The 17,131-nt window shown below is 34.1% G+C and overlaps 1 protein-coding gene across 1 annotated transcript in view; it reads right to left on the reverse strand.

Annotated features, from left to right (window-relative positions):
- Window positions 1–425: 425 nt before the first annotated feature.
- Window positions 426–17,131, reverse strand: part of LOC115436530 (KN motif and ankyrin repeat domain-containing protein 4-like) — a 46,138-nt gene continuing 29,432 nt past the window's right edge. The window contains exons 6-10 of the mRNA XM_030159395.1: window positions 15,372–15,456; window positions 11,265–11,484; window positions 11,036–11,178; window positions 6,582–6,782; window positions 426–1,222 (exon numbers count right to left, since the gene is read on the reverse strand). Coding sequence (XP_030015255.1) covers window positions 1,130–1,222; window positions 6,582–6,782; window positions 11,036–11,178; window positions 11,265–11,484; window positions 15,372–15,456 — 742 coding nt within the window. The 3' untranslated portion in view covers window positions 426–1,129. The remainder of the gene's footprint in view (window positions 1,223–6,581; window positions 6,783–11,035; window positions 11,179–11,264; window positions 11,485–15,371; window positions 15,457–17,131) is intronic.

The raw sequence follows: 17,131 nt of genomic DNA on the forward strand, positions 1-17,131 counted from the left end.
AATCTCAAGTCCTCACAGAAAAAACCAAAGCCCTGCCCTGTCCTGTTTCCCAGGAGGTTAGAGGGAACAAAGGCCACTCCAACACATCTGCTTTCATGCCTGACCGGGCCATTCCAGCTGCCATGCATGTGAAATGCAGGTAAATCACACCGTGTCCTCTGTCTCACAATGGAATTTGTACAATTCAGAAGGTGTCATTTCTATAATTGTCTGTCACACTTGAAAGGGATTAGATCTAATCCTTTGGATATGCTCATTTTAGAATTCCAGATTTATGTATATTGTTGATTTCTGTATGTGTGCTGTTTCCTTTGGTTTAGGATGCTGTAAGTATGATGCAATGGAGGAGCAGTGCCATCTGCTGGTCAGATTTGGTAGTACAGCAACAAAGCTGTATAGTTGGATTGAAGTAAGTAACAATATAATGAGTTTTATCTCATTTAATTAAAAAAAAAACACAGTGTATACAGCAGCATAGTAATTATTAATAAGTGAAATCAACAGGCACAAAATTTGTCTTTCATGTGCTTGCATGCAGCATGGAATATTCCATTTATTTTTAGATATTTTACACCCATCTGTTATTTTATTTTATTTGAAAGTACTCAGCTGCTGCAAGAATGCAAATAGCAATACATACATATTCCACCCTGTTTCTGCAATCCTTTTTGTTTAATCACATATATATATTTTAAACCATTAAAGCACTTCTTTTTGTAAGCACAAGCATTATCCAGTAAACTCAGGTAACCAATACAATATAAGGATCATACTATAATAAATATTTTTGATTGCATAGTTTGCACAGCTAAGCTTATACTTGGATGTGCAAAGTAAAAAAAAAAAAAAAAAAAAAAACTCTATGAACAATAACAGTAAAAATAAAAGAACACCACACATGACATTCATTAACTCTATGCGTAGAGTATTATAAAATAATGATATCTTTCCATTCGTAGCTGAAGCTGTTGCTGATGTGCATAAGTCTCAAAAAAATAATATTAAAGCTCAATCCAAGCACATAGCTGTGACATTTAACTGGGTTTTGAAGCACCTCAGAGGACTGAATTAAAGCATGTATGAGAGGATCATACTAAATATCTGCAGGATCTGACTTGGTTTTTCAGTTCTACAGAGCTCTGGCTTTAGCGTGGGCCTTCAGGAGCGTGGCTGTATCAGTGTGGGAACCTTGCCTGGCGATGGACAGCGCAGTTCGACCGCTCTGGAGAACAAAGAGAATGAACAGAAATGCAGAAATTAGAAAAACATTCCATTCTGGACAGGAATCCATTAGGAGGCTTAGTAAAAATAGGTGTATCTGTCTATCATCTGAGTCTGATGCAAGTTCCTGGAATGCAGATTAAAAAGATAAGCTGCGTGCACGGTTGACTCCCTATACTGTAAGATAAATGAGCTAAGAATGAATTTAATCAGGCTTTAATTAGTGTAATTAATCTAGGTTTGTGTCAAGGTGAGACAGGCATTGAGTCGACAGAGGACACATGCGCTGTTTAGGACTGTGTATTGGCACGAATCTGGCGATACCATACAAATCACAATACTACACTGTAAAAAATGACTGTAGAGTTAACACCAAAAAGTTGTAAAATTGCTACATAAAAAACTGTGAGTGACAGTACAATGCAAAGTTGTTTATTTGAAAAGATTTTTGTGTTAACGATTAAATCAAATATAGCTGTAGTTTTTACAGGAAGCGTATGTGAACCAAACCAGATTTGGATGTAGAAAAGATGGATTTCTATTGTTTTTAGAAAATAAAACTGTAAATTTAAATACAGTGTGGTGCCGTTTAAATTGCAAAGACCACAATGTTGAAAAAACGGCGTATTTGCTTTTTTATATATATGTAAAGAAGTTCTAAAAAAGTAAACATTTAACAATGTAACATTTTAAATTTGTAAATGAATGGGTTGGTAGAGTTGGTAGAGCGGCTCGTCCAATAACCGAAGGGTTGGTGGTTCAAATCCTGGCTCTGACTGTCCATATGTCCAAGTGTCCATGGAAGACACTGAACCCTGAATTGTTCCCAGTTGGACCTGGTGGATGTGGAAAGCGCTTCGGACACCATGAAGGTGGAGAAAATGAGCTAAATAAGTAATAATAATAATAATAACAATTGATTGGATTTTATATAGCGCTTTACATTATTGATCCATTATTCATTCGCTCTCACATTCTCCCTCTGGTGGTGGTAAACTACATCTGTATCCACAGTTGTCCTGGGGCAGACTGACAGAAGCGTGGCTGCCAATTCGCACTTACAGCCCCTCCGACCACCACCAAACATTCATACACCAGTGTGAGTGGCACTGGAGGCAAGGAGGGTGAAGTGTCTTGCCCAAGGACACAACGGACTGACTAGGATAGAGCGGGATTCGAACCGCCAACCCTTCGGTTATTGGACGACCCGCTCTACCACCTGAGACATGGCCGCCCCTAAAGAAATGGATCCCGTTCTGAATCTACCTAAAACAGAGGTGCAGTCCATTTACCATTTAAATCCAATGTTAAATCTACATGTTTAAAATGTTCAATCTACATGTTTAAAATGTTCAACCTACATGTTTAAAATGTTCAACCTACATGTTTAAAATGTTCAATCTACATGTCACTCCGTAAATATGTTTACAGTTGGATGTGTTTTTTACAATGTTGTTCTGGGAACCACAGCTGCCAGTTTTTTTTTTTATGTAAAAACAACAGGATTTTTTTTACAGTGTAGGATCATGATACAATATATCACGATATACCACAATACTGTTAAAAAGGCAATTTTTATTGGTTTTCTCTCTTTTTTAAAATATTATACCCTGGAAGAATGGAATTATACCAAAAATCTGCACAAACGCTAAACACATTTTTATTTGATCTCAACAGGATCTAATGCTATATCACAAAATGTTCCTATGTTAAAACTTAAATTCTGTTTCACAGAGTTTACAGTTTAAGATCCTGTTCAAATATTCATATTCTATTAGTTCTGAACTAACATTGCAACATTATTTTTGTGTAATTCCAACAAAGGAACTAACATTATTTAATAAAACAGTGTTAAATGATAATAAATAAAATATAAACAAGAAAGAAAAACAAAACAAAAATGAACCTCTGCAATATCTGCATTTGAAAAAATACCTAAAAACATCAATACAGTACTTTTTAATATCGATACAGTATTGTGAAATGAAATATCGCGATATATTGCAGAACTGATATTTTCTTACACCCCTAGCGCCACATATTATTTTTTCCTGACACTCCTCTTTTCTAAAGGTACCAGGACTCCAGTTTGAAGCTGCAGCATATGCATCCTCTCGTCTGCTCTGCTCTCTTCCCTGCCTCCACTCCAGACTGGCAGATAAGGTACTGTTAGCGGATTAGCTCATCTCATCCCAGGGAGATTTGTTTTACTGTATCCCTGATTAATCCCGGAGAAGCTCTATTCTCCTGCATCCAGACTGTCAGTCCACCCACATCCAACACAGTGTGAGTCACAGAATTGGAGCTTTCATATATAAGCAGCTTTTTGTGTTCACTTATTTAAACAGAAAAGTAGATATTCAATTTTTGTTAACAAATATAACAGGATTTCACAAGACGACTGGAAATGGGCTCGTCGTATAAACTCCGAAATGTAATTTAACTGGGGTACTGCCTGCACAAATATCAAATAATTTTCCAATTAACAGTAAAAAATGCAACGGTAAAATAACCATAAACTATCAACACCCTTTTTTTTTAATTACGGCTGCATGTTTTCATATGTTTTGGAGGATTTTCAAAGTGAACTCTTTGTGGGATTTGGGGTTTTTAAATCCACTTAAGTGTGTGGGCTTTTGTGTGTGGATTTATAAACCAAAAACTGATTTCACAATGTTTCATGTTGCGTCTTTTAACCCATAAAGACCCAGTGCTACTTTTGTGGCACTTCCCAAATGATTTTTTTCCCCTATTTTTAAACTTTCTTAACTGATTTATCACCATTTATTCTAATATCATGCTCTGTATTTAGCATTTTTAAGTATAAATCAAGTATTTTCCTATATTCAATTCACTGATCATGTAGATGTCCATAAAAGCTCAGATTAAAATTGAGGGTTATAATATTAAAAGCAGCGAAAACTGAAGAAAATGTGACTTTTTTTGGTAAATTATATCATTAACTGAACATAAACCAATTGTGTTCATCCACTGTCATTGATGGGTTTTACTGGTGAATAAATGTTGTAGAAGATGACAGTGTTTCTACGTTCACTACGGAGAATCTGAACATCCTAATGTGTCATATCTGACCACAAACTGCATTTTACACCAATTATTTACATGTTTTGATATAATTAGGGGATCAGCAGGTATTAAACATTTTAGATTAGTAGATGATTTTAGTCGTTGATGGATGTTTGGGTCTTTATGGGTAAATATTGCTGCTGACATCTCCTTTGTTACTGCATGTGTGGGCTTTCTCTACAAACATAATGTCTCTGATACACTGCAAAAATCTAAATCTTAAAAAGTGTATTTTTCTCATTTCTAGTCAAAATATCTCATCACACTTAAAATAAGACATAATCACCTAAAGAGTAACTTTTCAGTGAGATATAAGAACTTATTTTTAGACAATAGATCTGGAAAATCTTTCAAGAAATCTTACCAAGATCATTTTCACTTGTTACATTGGCAGATTTTTATTTTTTTTTTTTTTTTTTGCTTAATTCAAGACAGTTTTTGCTTACTTCAAGATTTTATTTTTGCTTAATTCAAGATTTTTTTCGCTTAATTCAAGCAAGAAAATCTGCCAATTGTACAAGTGAAAATTATCTTCGTCAGATTGCTTGAAATAAGATTTTCAAGATCTATTGTCTAAAAAGAAGTTCTTATATCTCCCTGAAAAGTTACTCTTTAGGTCACACGTGTCAAACATGCAGCCCGGGGGCCAAATCTGGCCCACGAGATGAATTTGTTAAATGCAAAAATTACACTAAGATATTAACAATCCTTTTAGTTCAGGTTCCACATTCAGACCAATTCAATCTCAAGTGGGCAGGATTCAGTAAAATACTATCATAATAACATAGAAATAATGACAACTCTAAATGTTTCTCTTTGTAAAAGTAAATATTTTCATGTATTTACAGGGTGGGGAAGCAAAATTTACAATGAACATTTAGTTGTTTTTTTCTCAGCAGGCACTACGTCAATTGTTTTGAAACCAAACATATATTGATGTCATAATCATACCTAACACTATTATCCATACCTTTTCACAAACTTTTGCCCATATGAGTAATCAGGAAAGCAAACGTCAAAGAGTGTGTGATTTGCTGAATGCACTCGTCACACCAAAGGAGATTTCAAAAATAGTTGGAGTGTCCATAAAGGCTGTTTATAATGGAAAGAAGAGAATGACTATGAGCAAAACTATTACGAGAAAGTCTGGAAGATACTATTAAAGAAGAATGGGAGAAGTTGTCACCCCAATATTTGAGGAACACTTGCGCAAGTTTCAGGAAGCGTGTGAAGGCAGTTATTGAGAAAGAAGGAGGACACATAGAATAAAAACATTTTCTATTATGTTAATTTTCTTGTGGCAAATAAATTCTCATGACTTTCAATAAACTAACTGGTCATACACTGTCTTTCAATCCCTGCCTCAAAATATTGTAAATTTTGCTTCCCCACCCTGTACACTAAAACAAAGTATAATTTCACAAAAAATGTGACTAACCTGAAATGTCTTAAGAGAAGTAAGTCAAAATTTTAACAGTATTCTGTCTGTTATTAAATGTTGTGTACGTTTGTAGATCCACTGTGATCTGTAAGTTAAAACGTACATGTGTAAATGATAAACTGAGGCAGAATATTATTAAAATTACACTTATTTTTTTTTCAGTTTGTTCATGTTATTCACATCTTTTGAAAGGATAGTTTGTAGATGTAAACCTTTTCATCTTTTCATACTGTAAATTTACTTTTTTTTCACCCTAAAACATAGAGAAAAGTTTGGAGTTGACATTATTTCTATATTATTATGTTATTATTTTACTGGTTCGGCCCACTGCAGATCTAATTTAGCTGAATGTGGAACTGAACTAAAATGAGTTTGACACCCCTGCTTTAGGTGATTACGTCTTATTTTATAAGTGATGAGATATTTTGACTAAAAATGAGAAAAATATACTTGGTAAGATGTGTAGTTATTACCTCCGCCAAGGAGGTTATGTTTTTGCCAGGGTTTGTTTGTCTGTCTGTCTGTTTGTTTGTCTGTCCGTTAGTGTGCAACATAACTCAAAAAGTTATGGACAGATTTTGATGAAATTTTCAGGGTTTGTTGGAAATGGGATAAGGAAGAAATGATTAAATTTTGGTGGTGATCGGGAGTGGGGGGGCCCACGGGGGGCGCCACTGATCAGCCTTGGCGGAGGTCTGCGCTCTCTGAGTGCTTCTAGTTTAGTTTGTGATTCAGGTAAAATAACTTCAACATTTATGAAAGTAGATCAGGACTTTTTGCAGTGAACACAGCTGTGGCCCTCTGTGTGCTTTCACATGTTATCATCTATCACCTTGTCCGTCAGGTTGAGTTCACACTGGCTTCTCTCCAGTAGCAGCCTTGCGATGTGTGTGTGGCCTCTCTCGGCTGCAAACATCAGGGCTGTGGTTCCCTTGTTGTCCTGGATGTTAGCGTCCGCCCCACAACTCAGGAGAAGGCGAACCATCACAACTCTCCCGTGTCTGACTGCCAAGTGCAGAGCTGTTTGGCCTGTCTGCATTCACAGGGACAGACAGGAATGACAGCGAAGGGATTTACTGACAAAGAGATTTTATAACAGTTTCCTTCCTCCAGAGATGGGGTAAGGAGTTCTGAATTTATATCAAAATTGTTCTCTACATTTGCAGAGTACAGCAGTACAGACAAAATATCAACACAACAATATTGTATATCACTATTACTTTCTTCTACGATGTGTTCCCACTACACTGATGCCCAATAACCAGTGGTGGAGAATCCAAGCTCCATAAAGTAAAGGTCCTGCCATGTATTGGTTCTACACTGCAAAAAATCTAAATGTTTTCAAGCGTATTTTTTTCTCATTTCTAGTCAAAATATCTCAACACACTTAAAATAAGACATAATCACCTAAAGATTAACTTGTAAGTGAGATATAAGAACTTATTTTTAGACAATAGATCTTGAAAATTTTATTTCAATAAAACTTACCAAGATAATTTTCACTTGTTCCATTGGCAGATTTTTTTTTGCTTGAATAGAGCAAAAAAAAAAAATCTTGAATTAAGCAAAACAATCTTGAATTAAGCAAAAAAAAAAAAAAAAAAAAAAAAAATTAATTAAGTAAAAAAAAATATCTTGAATTAAGCAAAACAAATGTTGAATTAAACAAAAATATCTGGAATTCAGCAAAAAGAAATCTTGAATTAAGTAAAAAAATATATTCAGATCAAGATATGTTTGCTTAATTCAAGATTTTTTTTTGTTGCTTAATTCAAGATATTTTTGCTTAAAATAAAATATAATCACCAAAAGAGTAACTTTTCAGTGAGATATAAGAACTTATTTTTAGACAATAGATCTTGAAAATCTTATTTCAAGAAATCATACCAAGAACATTTTCACATATTCCATTGGCAGATTTTCTTGCTTGAATTAAGCAAAAAAAAAAAAATCTTGAATTAAGCAAAAATATTTTGAATTAAGCAAAATAATATCTTGAATTAAGCAAACAAAATCTTGAATTAAGCAAAAATATCTTGATTGAATATCTTTTTTGCTTAATTCAAGATTTATTTTTGCTGAATTCAAGATATTTTTGCATCATGCAAGATTTTTTGGCTTAATTCAAGATACTTTTTTTTGCTTAATTCAAGATTTGTTTTGCTTAATTTAAGATAGTTTTGCTTAATTCAGTTTTTTTTTTTTTTTTGCTTAGTTCAAGATATTTTTTTTTGCTCAGTTTAAGCAAAAAAATCTGCCAATGGAACAAGTGAAAATCATCTTGGTAAGATTTCTTGAAATAAGATTTTTAAGATCTATTGTCTAAAGATAAGTTCTTATATCTCACTGGAAAGTTGCTCTATAGGTGATTATGCCCTATTTTTGGTGTGTTGAGATATTTTGACTAGAAATGAAAAAAAAACACACTTGGTAAGATTTAGATTTTAACTTAACACGGGTGATTCCACTAATCATCTCATCTACCTGGATGAGCAGTTGTGTTCGTCAAAATGGGCAGGGTCACTGAATGGTTGGAACAAATACATGGCAGGACTTCTACTTTATGGAGCTGGGATTCTCCAGCACTCCCAATAACAATAGTTTTATTAAATCCAAACCCATATATCTGTATTTGCAGTCAGCATGTGTGCTAACAAGGCACTCAGATGGTCCTGTGTGGCAGTTTCTGCAGTCATGGCCAAACCGTTTGGCAGTGACACAAATTGAGCATAGCGTTAGTTCAGGAGGGTGAAGCTCAGCCTGCATATCAGTAGATGATTGACAGCAGCTGGTCTCTATGCCAACACACGTCAGCTGATTCTATTCTGTGCATCCTATTGGTTAACCTCGTGCAGGTACTGTGTTTAAACTGCTAACTTGCATATCTTTCTGCTTTTGCTTTTTCTTTCTCACAACCCATCCCCACCTCAGCTCCACTCTTTCTTTGTGTGTCTGGTTTAATCACTATCATTAGCTGTTCTTAGTTGTGTATGAAGTTCAAATGGAATGGTTTTATACTTGAAAATGTTTCATCACTCATTCAAGAGACATTATCATCAGGACTGTTGACGGAAACAAACTAAGGTTGAAAAAAACTAAAGATGAATGATGACTTGGACAAATGAGAGCTTACACAGATGTCATTTGCTCTCATTGATGCCTGCACTGCAAAAAAGAGTGTCTAAAAACGTCAAATCTGAGGAAAAAGGTACTCAAAACAAGTGAAATATCTGTCCATGCAGCAAGATAATTTCACTTGACAAGATTTCTTGAATTAAGTTTATTAAATCTAGAAATAACCCAAGAAATTGACTCTTAAAACCATATAAATTATTTAACACTTCTAAATCTAAGTTTTTTTTATCTTGTTAAAACCACATACTTTGCAGTGTGCTTTGTTCTGTTCACTATTGGAGTGTCTTGCTGCTGCTCTCTCTGTTCTGGCTTTAGATGTTTCTCCACATGTTTCTGAGGTAGACTGAAGAACAACTATGTGCTTTTTGTAAGTTTCAAAGACTTTCTTGGGAAAAAAGAGTCACATTTATGCAGAGTCAGTTTGTGTCACTGCCAAAACTTTCAGCTTCAATTGTACATTATATCCCAATTTTGTCAAACTGATAACAATGCAGTGAATAAATACTTTCAGTCCTGCATTTTTCTCTTTTAGCTGTATTTTTTTTCTTCAGTTACTAAGAATTTTTAATATGTTGTGCAAAATTCTCTTACAATTTATCTAGTATCACAGTAACCTGCAGAATCCTGGATAAATCATATAATGTGAATTATTCTGTGATTTCCACCTCCAGTAAAAGTTGCACTTTCTAATACACAGGTGTCAAACATGCAGCCCGGGGGCCAAATCTGGCCCTCCGAAGGTTCCAGTCCGGCCCTTGGGATGAATTTATGAAATGCAAAAATTACACTAAGATATTAACAATCCTTTTAGTTCAGGTTCCACATTCAGACTAATTCAATCTCAAGTGGGCAGGATTCAGTCAAATACTATCATAATAACATAGAAATAATGACAACTCCAAATGTTTCTCTTTCAAAATGTAAATATTTTCACGTATTTACACTAAAACAAAGTATAATTTTGCAAAAAATGTGAATAAACTGAACAAATATGAACAACCTGGAATGTCTTAAGAGAAGTAAGTACAATTTTAACAAGATTCTGTCTGTTATTAAATGTTTTCTGTATTTGTAAGTTATAATGTACATGTGTAAATGATAAACTGTGGCAGAATATTGTTAAAATTACACTTATTTTTTTTCAGTTTGCTCATGTTATTCACATTGTTTGAAAGGATAGTTTGTAGATGGAAACTTTTTCATATTGTCAATTTAGTTTTTTTTGCTCTGAAACATAGAGAAAAGATTGGAGTTGACATTATTTATATATTATTATGTTATATTGTTATATACAGGGTGGGGAAGCAAAATTTACAATATTTTGAGGCAGGGATTGAAAGACAGTGTATGACCAATTAGTTTATTGAAAGTCATGAGAATTTATTTGCCACAAGAAAATGTACATAATAGAAAATGTTTTTATTCTATGTGTCCTCCTCCTTTCTCAATAACTGCCTTCACACGCTTCCTGAAACTTGCGCAAGTGTTCCTCAAATATTCGGGTGACAACTTCTCCCTTTCTTCTTTAATAGTATCTTCCAGACTTTCTCGTAATAGTTTTGCTCATAGTCATTCTCTTCTTTCCATTATAAACAGTCTTTATGGACACTCCAACTATTTTTGAAATCTCCTTTGGTGTGACGAGTGCATTCAGCAAATCACACACTCTTTGACGTTTGCTTTCCTGATTACTCATATGGGCAAAAGTTTGTGAAAAGGTATGGATAATAGTGTTAGGTATGATTATGACATCAATATATGTTTGGTTTCAAAACAATTGACGTAGTGCCTGCTGAGAAAAAACAACTAAATGTTCATTGTAAATTTTGCTTCCCCACCCTGTATGTCATGTTATTTTACTGGTCCGGCCCACTTCAGATCCAATTTAGCTGAATGTGGCCCCTGAACTAAGAGTTTGACACCCCTATTCTAATACTAGTTCTTAAAAATAGGAACCAGATCTTCTTTTTATGCCAGACTGTTGCTGAGGATGTCAAACTGTAGCTTACAAATGAATTCTAAAAATGATCCTCACTACTATTCCTCATAGATCTCTTAACTTTTTGCTCCCTTCCTCCTCTGTGTCCTAAAATTCTGCCCAAAAACACCAGATGAGTTGTGTTTGATCGCTGTTTGCATTCTTTGTGTTACCTGGCCAGACTGGATGTTAACGTTGCCCATCTCCATGAGCCTGCGGACCACCTCCATGCCACTGGGACCATCTGGGGCTGTCAGCGAGGCCAGCATCATAGCTGTGTATCCAGCATTATTCTGGAGGTTTACATCACACGCGCCTGTGTCCACACAGTTGGTCAGTACGTATAAAGCCAAATATTCACATTTCACACTAGTTTAGATACTTTTGCTTTGTTAAAAATACCTGTGTCCAGCAGCACACTGACGATGCTGTAGTTGCAGTGGGATACGCTGTAATGCAACACTGTGTTACTGTTGTCGTCCGCAAGGTTGACCAGGAAAGCCAGTAGTCCAGGTGCAGACTTCTTCACTTCTCTAAGGTGTTCGGTCACACTGCTGTCAGCTGAGGTGTCCTCTGCTGCTGCTCTGAACCAGTTCTCAAACAGTACGACTAAGGACTTCCTCTGGAAAATAGAGAGGAAGAACATCATCCTCTTAACAGCCTTTAATTAACGCTAATATAAATTAACTGAAAAGATTCTGTACATTCAGTCATCAGTCATTACACTGGTCAACAACAAATTTATTGTTTAAGTTTTTTGAGTTGATTTAGGATAATTTTGGTGTGCTGAATCCAAAAATCACATTAATTTTGCTCAATCAGGTCAACTTTCTGAACTATGCTGCATATTTGTATTTGTATTTATTTATTTAGCACAATAAAAACAGTGCAGGGAGGGAACGAAGCCCAAAGGGCTTGTACAGAGTTCCACTCCCATCATCTATTATAAACTAAAAAAAACAGAATGTACAAACATAAGAAAACAATAATTAAACAACAATTAACAATATAGAAAACACTGAAAAAGTCAGGACAGGAGATGTTTTTTCAGTGAGTTTTTGAAAGATGTAAATGACAATACAGACTTTAGAGACATGTCTAGATTGTTCCACAATTTAGGACCTCTAAATAAAATATTAAATTGATGACAAGATGTTCGACAGAAGGGTAAATGAAGATTGTCACTATGTCTAATTGAGTATAAATGTAAATCGGATGAAAAACTAAAAAAAATTATGAAAAGTGTCCAGAAGATCTTGCTTATTATTGATAAACTTGTGCACAAATAAACATGAGTGATAAACACTGAGTTCATGAATGGGTAGTATTGAATATTTCCTAAAAATTGGTGCAGATGGTTCGTATCTACTAGATAGTGAGATTGTTCTCAAGAATCTCTTCTGGATTATCAAGAGTTTGCTGAGATAAGTTGGATAAGTTCCTGACCAGACAATATTGCAGTAATTCATATATGGAAACAGAAAACTATAATACAAAGTCAAGCGAGCATATTGGCTTTTTAACATTGTTGCTTACATTTATGGGCATTTTCACATCATATGATACAAAATTCTTTCATATTTCTTGCAATAAACGAGTTCTGAAGATTTTACTTTTGCCAATTTATGATTAATGTTTTTTTTTTAATATTACAGGCGAATGAAATGGCTTCGACTAGAAGATCTTGCAAAAATAAGCCTGACGTATTCTGCTACATCTGCGGTGAATACACCATTGTACCTAACAGGAATCCTGTTAGAAAATGATTTTTTTTCTCTTAAAACCTATTTTGGATGAGAACTATATAAAAAAAATCAACTGATAAAGTCACTAAAATGTAATCAATTTTGTGAGAAGATCAAATTTTTCAAAATCAAATGAGCAAAAAAACCCTGACCTGATTGAGAAAAACAGATGTCATTTTTGGATTTAGCGGTGCAAAATGGTCCTAATTCAGTTGAAAAAACCTAGACAACTTGCAAAAAACATTTTTTTGTAACCCAGTGTTATTTGTTTATTTCGAGCATTTACAGAATACATGCAAATTCTGAAATCATTCATCTACACTCGAAAAAGAGTGGGAAGAAGAAAAACTTATTTCATCTCACCCCATTCTCATCATCAAATAATTTAACATAATAACATTTTAAATACTCACTCCAGTCCTTTGACTTCGAGTCAGAACAATGAACAAAATAGGCCTATACCAAATAGAATGAACTCATTTGACAGTATTTACATTATGTAACCAAAATGTGTGTGAAAAATAGAAACAAAGTACATTCATGGTGGTGTCAGGTTAACAGTTAACCGTCAACATACATTATAATAATTACATACCAACAATGGTAAAAAAAAAAAAAAAAAAAATCAATACCACAAGTGGTAAAGAACAGCAATAATTTCTTACCAGCAATGGTAAGAAAAAAACAAAATAAATTAAAAAAAAAAACTACAATAGCAGTAATGCTAAAGGGCAGCACATACCAGCAATGGTAAGAACAATAGCAAAAGGTAATGGACAACATGTACCAACGAGATGAGGAACAACAAACACACATTAACATATAAGACAGAATATTGGTGTAACATCAGTATTAGGACCCTGTCTGTATACTGGGACCAGACCATATGTTTACAGAACAGTTTAAATCTGTGGATATTTTGGCATTGCTTGTGTTGGATGTCCACACATTCACATACAAATGTCATATTTTCTGTTCTACAGTGAAATAAAGTTTTGGTAGCACTTTACATTAACCCTGAAACTCGCTGACAACACTGGTCAACAACAAATTTATTGTTTAAGTTTTTTTGAGCTGATTTAGGATAATTTTGGTGTGCTGGATCCAAAAATCACATTAATTTTGCTCAATCAGGTCAACTTTCTGAACTATGCTACATATTGGCTTTTTAACATTTTTGCTTACATTTATGGGCATTTTCACATCATATGATACAAAATTCTTTCATATTTCTTGCAATAAACAAGTTCTGAAGATTTTAATTTTGCCAATTTATGATTGTTTTTTTTTTTTAATATTACAGGTGAATGAAATGGCTTCGACTAGAAGATCTTGCAAAAATAAGCCTGACGTATTCTGCTACATCTGCAGTGAATACATAATAAATAATAAATACATCCTGTTAGAAAATGATTTTTTTTTTCTCTTAAAACCTATTTTGGGTGACAACTATATAAAAAAAATCAACTGATAAAGTCACAAAAATGTAACCAATTTTGTGAGAAGATCAAATTTTTCAAAATCAAATTAGCAAAAAAACCTGACCTGATTGAGAAAAACAGATGTCATTTTTGGATTTAGCGGTGCAAAATGGTCCTAATTCAGTTGAAAAAACCTAGACAACTTGCAAAAAACATTTTTTTGTAACCCTGTGCAATTAAAAGCATCTACTTATCTAAAATGTTTAATAACTGCTAAATATGGAGTTCTATCAGTACATTTAAACAATTCAAGTAAAATGCAGTTTCTCAGCTTTTCACTGGTATCAGATTTGACCCATTTGGATGTTCAGTGGCTCTGTAGTAGTGAGCACGAAAACACTATTATTTTCTGAAATATTGATTCACCACCAAAACTCACATGTATGACAAATGACAGTGGTTGTAGATGCTGTTGTTTTTATGTTCAGTTCATGATATATTTTGCTGAAAAACTTGCTTTTTTCTTCAGTTTGGTCTGCTTTGATGAAATAATCTTTGAATTTCCTCTGGGCTTTTATCAATAGCTACATAATTAGTGAATTATATATAGGAGAATACCTGACTTTGATTTAAAACTGCATAATCCAGAGGACAGTATTATAATGCCTGGTGATAAATCACTTAGGAAAGGTTAAATGTAGAGAAGTCACCACTAAAATACTTCTTGAAATTGGAACTGGGCTTATTTATGGTTATTACACAGAAAACTATACCATAAGTGTTTAATTTGTACAGAATATGAATTATTATTGTTCTATCTGTATACATGTTTCCCCATCAGTAACTTCATTATGTAGCCCTAATTACCTTATTCTTGAATTTTACCTTTTATTTTCATTACACAAGACATACAAACCCAGTTTCTTTTCCCAATACCAGCCTGTTATTATCAGAAAGCGAAGCGAGAAAGCAGGATGGGAGGAAAACCAACAAAACCAACATAAGGAAGACAGTTAATTAAACAAAATGAGAATAATTAGCGAAATTCATTAAAAACGACCCCAAGGAGACCCTTAAATGCAGTGAATCAGAAGTAAAACATTTTTCATGGTTATAGTTATTTCAGTCCAATGTGACCCAGATACACCCACCGTTAATCCCAGGTTAATATTGTAGGACCTTTTTATTGTGAATTACATGGTATTAGTTAATAATTACCTTTTTTTTTTTTTTTTAATCAAACTATTTCCCCCTTTTATTATTTTAGTATGATCAAGCTGTGATGTAAAGTGCAGCCAAAGGTTTAAGTTGGATTTAACTGTGTATTTATCATATTTTCTTACCATGTCGTCATTGGGGTTATCCATGTTGTCCATATGATCTTTCAGAAACAGACAGGCAGACGCAAATTCTGCACTCACCATCTCCCTAGAAGAAGAAATGTATGTATGAGACTTGGTATAGTTACGTCATGTTACATTACGTTATGTCACATCACGTCAAAAGACCATCAAAAGTCATCAAAAATAATGGTTATGCAATCCAGTACTAACTCCTGTGTGTATCATGTGACTAAAACAGACAGAAAAGAAAACATGAAATGTCTAAAAGCACTGTTTTTGTCAGTACAATGCCATAGATATTGATGTAAGACCTGAAGTGATTTTGGTTATTATCAAGAAAACATGGAAAATGGATAGATATCAGCTCTGAAATTAAACTCTTATGAGCTATTTTTTTTTTATATTTGTCCAAACAAATGTACCGTTAGTTGTACCAGGTATTAAAATCAACAAGAAATTGAAGAAAACAAATGTGGTCTAATAATTATTTTCCGCGACTGTATGTAGGTGCACAAAGAGAATAAGCTTTTTTTTTTTTTGACTATAAAAAGGTTAGAAAATATGCTGAGTGAGTCCTTTTGCCCATTTTTCCACAGCACTTACAACGTTCAAAATCTAGCAGTTATTTACAATTTACTGCATGTTATAATACTGTTAAAGTGGCTTCTTCTTCGGCTTCTAGTACAGATGTGAGTGAAATTACCATAATAACCCAAGAAAGCCTATAAAGCTCAATGTCTCAGGTTTCAGACACCATTGGAAGTTTTCCAATTACACAAACAGTGAAAGAGTTACAGCCATCCAAAATGCATATGTACAGTGTGTCAGCAGTGACACATCAGGTTTTAACAGTGTCATGCATGAATTATGAGAACCTTAGTCAATATTTTTTTCTTGAGTGTTTTTGTTCCTCTTTAGGCATGAGAAAAACAATGCAATTGATTTATTTTTTTTTATTATTTATTTATTTTTTTTATGAACCTATTTTTCATGGAGTTACAAAAATGTCCACTCAGCTGGACACCATGCATTTAATTTTTGAAGCAAAGAAACATATATTTAAAATTCATCATCAGAACATGATAAACTGTGTGGAAACTATGAAATAAAAACATTTTTAATGCCGCTAATTGCTAAATTGCTACTGTTTTCTCACATTTTATCATACTCTAACATTAGTTATTACTCATTTCATGGGGATAATATCCTCCTGAGACCCAGGAAATTGACAGTTTTAGCTTTTTTACATTAAAAAAATTTCTTGATTGGAATCTGCATAATGCAACAGTTTTTTCAGATACATTTTTAAAATTATTTTTATTTATTCATTTATTGATGTTTACTACCGCCAAGGAGGTTATGTTTTTGCCAGGGTTTGTTTGTTTGTTTGTCTGTCTGTTTGTTTGTCTGTCCGTAAGTGTGCAACATAACTCAAAAAGTTACGGACAGATTTTGATGACATTTTCAGGGTTTGTTGGAAATGGGATAAGGAAGAAATGATTAAATTTTGGTGGTGATCGGGGGTGGGGGGGCCCATTTCCAACAAACCCTGAAAATTTCATCAAAATCTGTCCATAAATTTATGAGTTATGTTGCACACTAACGGACAGACAGACAGACAGACAAACAAACAAACAAACAAACCCTGGCAAAAACATAACCTCCTTGGCGTGGGGGGGGCCCACAGGGGGGGCCACTGATCAGCCTTAGCGGAGGTCTGAGCTCTCCGAGTGCTTCTAGTTTTTAATGGAATGTCCTTT

This window comes from Sphaeramia orbicularis, chromosome 17 (assembly GCF_902148855.1).
Source record: "Sphaeramia orbicularis chromosome 17, fSphaOr1.1, whole genome shotgun sequence".
NCBI lineage: Eukaryota > Metazoa > Chordata > Actinopteri > Kurtiformes > Apogonidae > Sphaeramia > Sphaeramia orbicularis.